Source organism: Apis dorsata, unplaced genomic scaffold (genome assembly GCF_000469605.1).
Source record: "Apis dorsata unplaced genomic scaffold, Apis dorsata 1.3 scaffold_49052, whole genome shotgun sequence".
In the NCBI taxonomy this organism is placed as follows: Eukaryota; Metazoa; Arthropoda; class Insecta; order Hymenoptera; family Apidae; genus Apis; species Apis dorsata.
Window position 1 is genome coordinate 1 of NW_006265013.1, and position 221 is coordinate 221.

Consider the following 221-nt stretch of genomic DNA (forward strand, 5'->3'; position numbering starts at 1 on the left):
CGGCCGTGCCACACGCGTGAATACTGATCTCGAAGTTGACCGAGGTGCGCCCTAAACCGGCCGGCAAGTGGACGCAGTTAACGTTGCTGTAATGCCCTTTGCTGAACACTATACCGTAGAACGGTTTGTCGAAGCCTAGGTAAACTTTCATCAGGCTCTTCTCGCACTTCACGTCCAACGAGATGATCTTCGGCATGTCGGGCGTGGGCGCGGGCCACGGC

The 221-nt window shown here is 57.0% G+C and overlaps 1 protein-coding gene across 1 annotated transcript; it reads right to left on the minus strand.

Annotated features, from left to right (window-relative positions):
* Positions 1-3: 3 nt before the first annotated feature.
* LOC116186701 lies at positions 4-215 on the minus strand (the record flags this gene model as incomplete). The annotated part of the gene is made up of 1 exon (XM_031514874.1): positions 4-215. A coding segment is annotated over exon 1 (193 nt), but the record flags the coding sequence as incomplete, so codon positions are not given.
* Between the last annotated feature and the right edge of the window lie 6 nt (positions 216-221).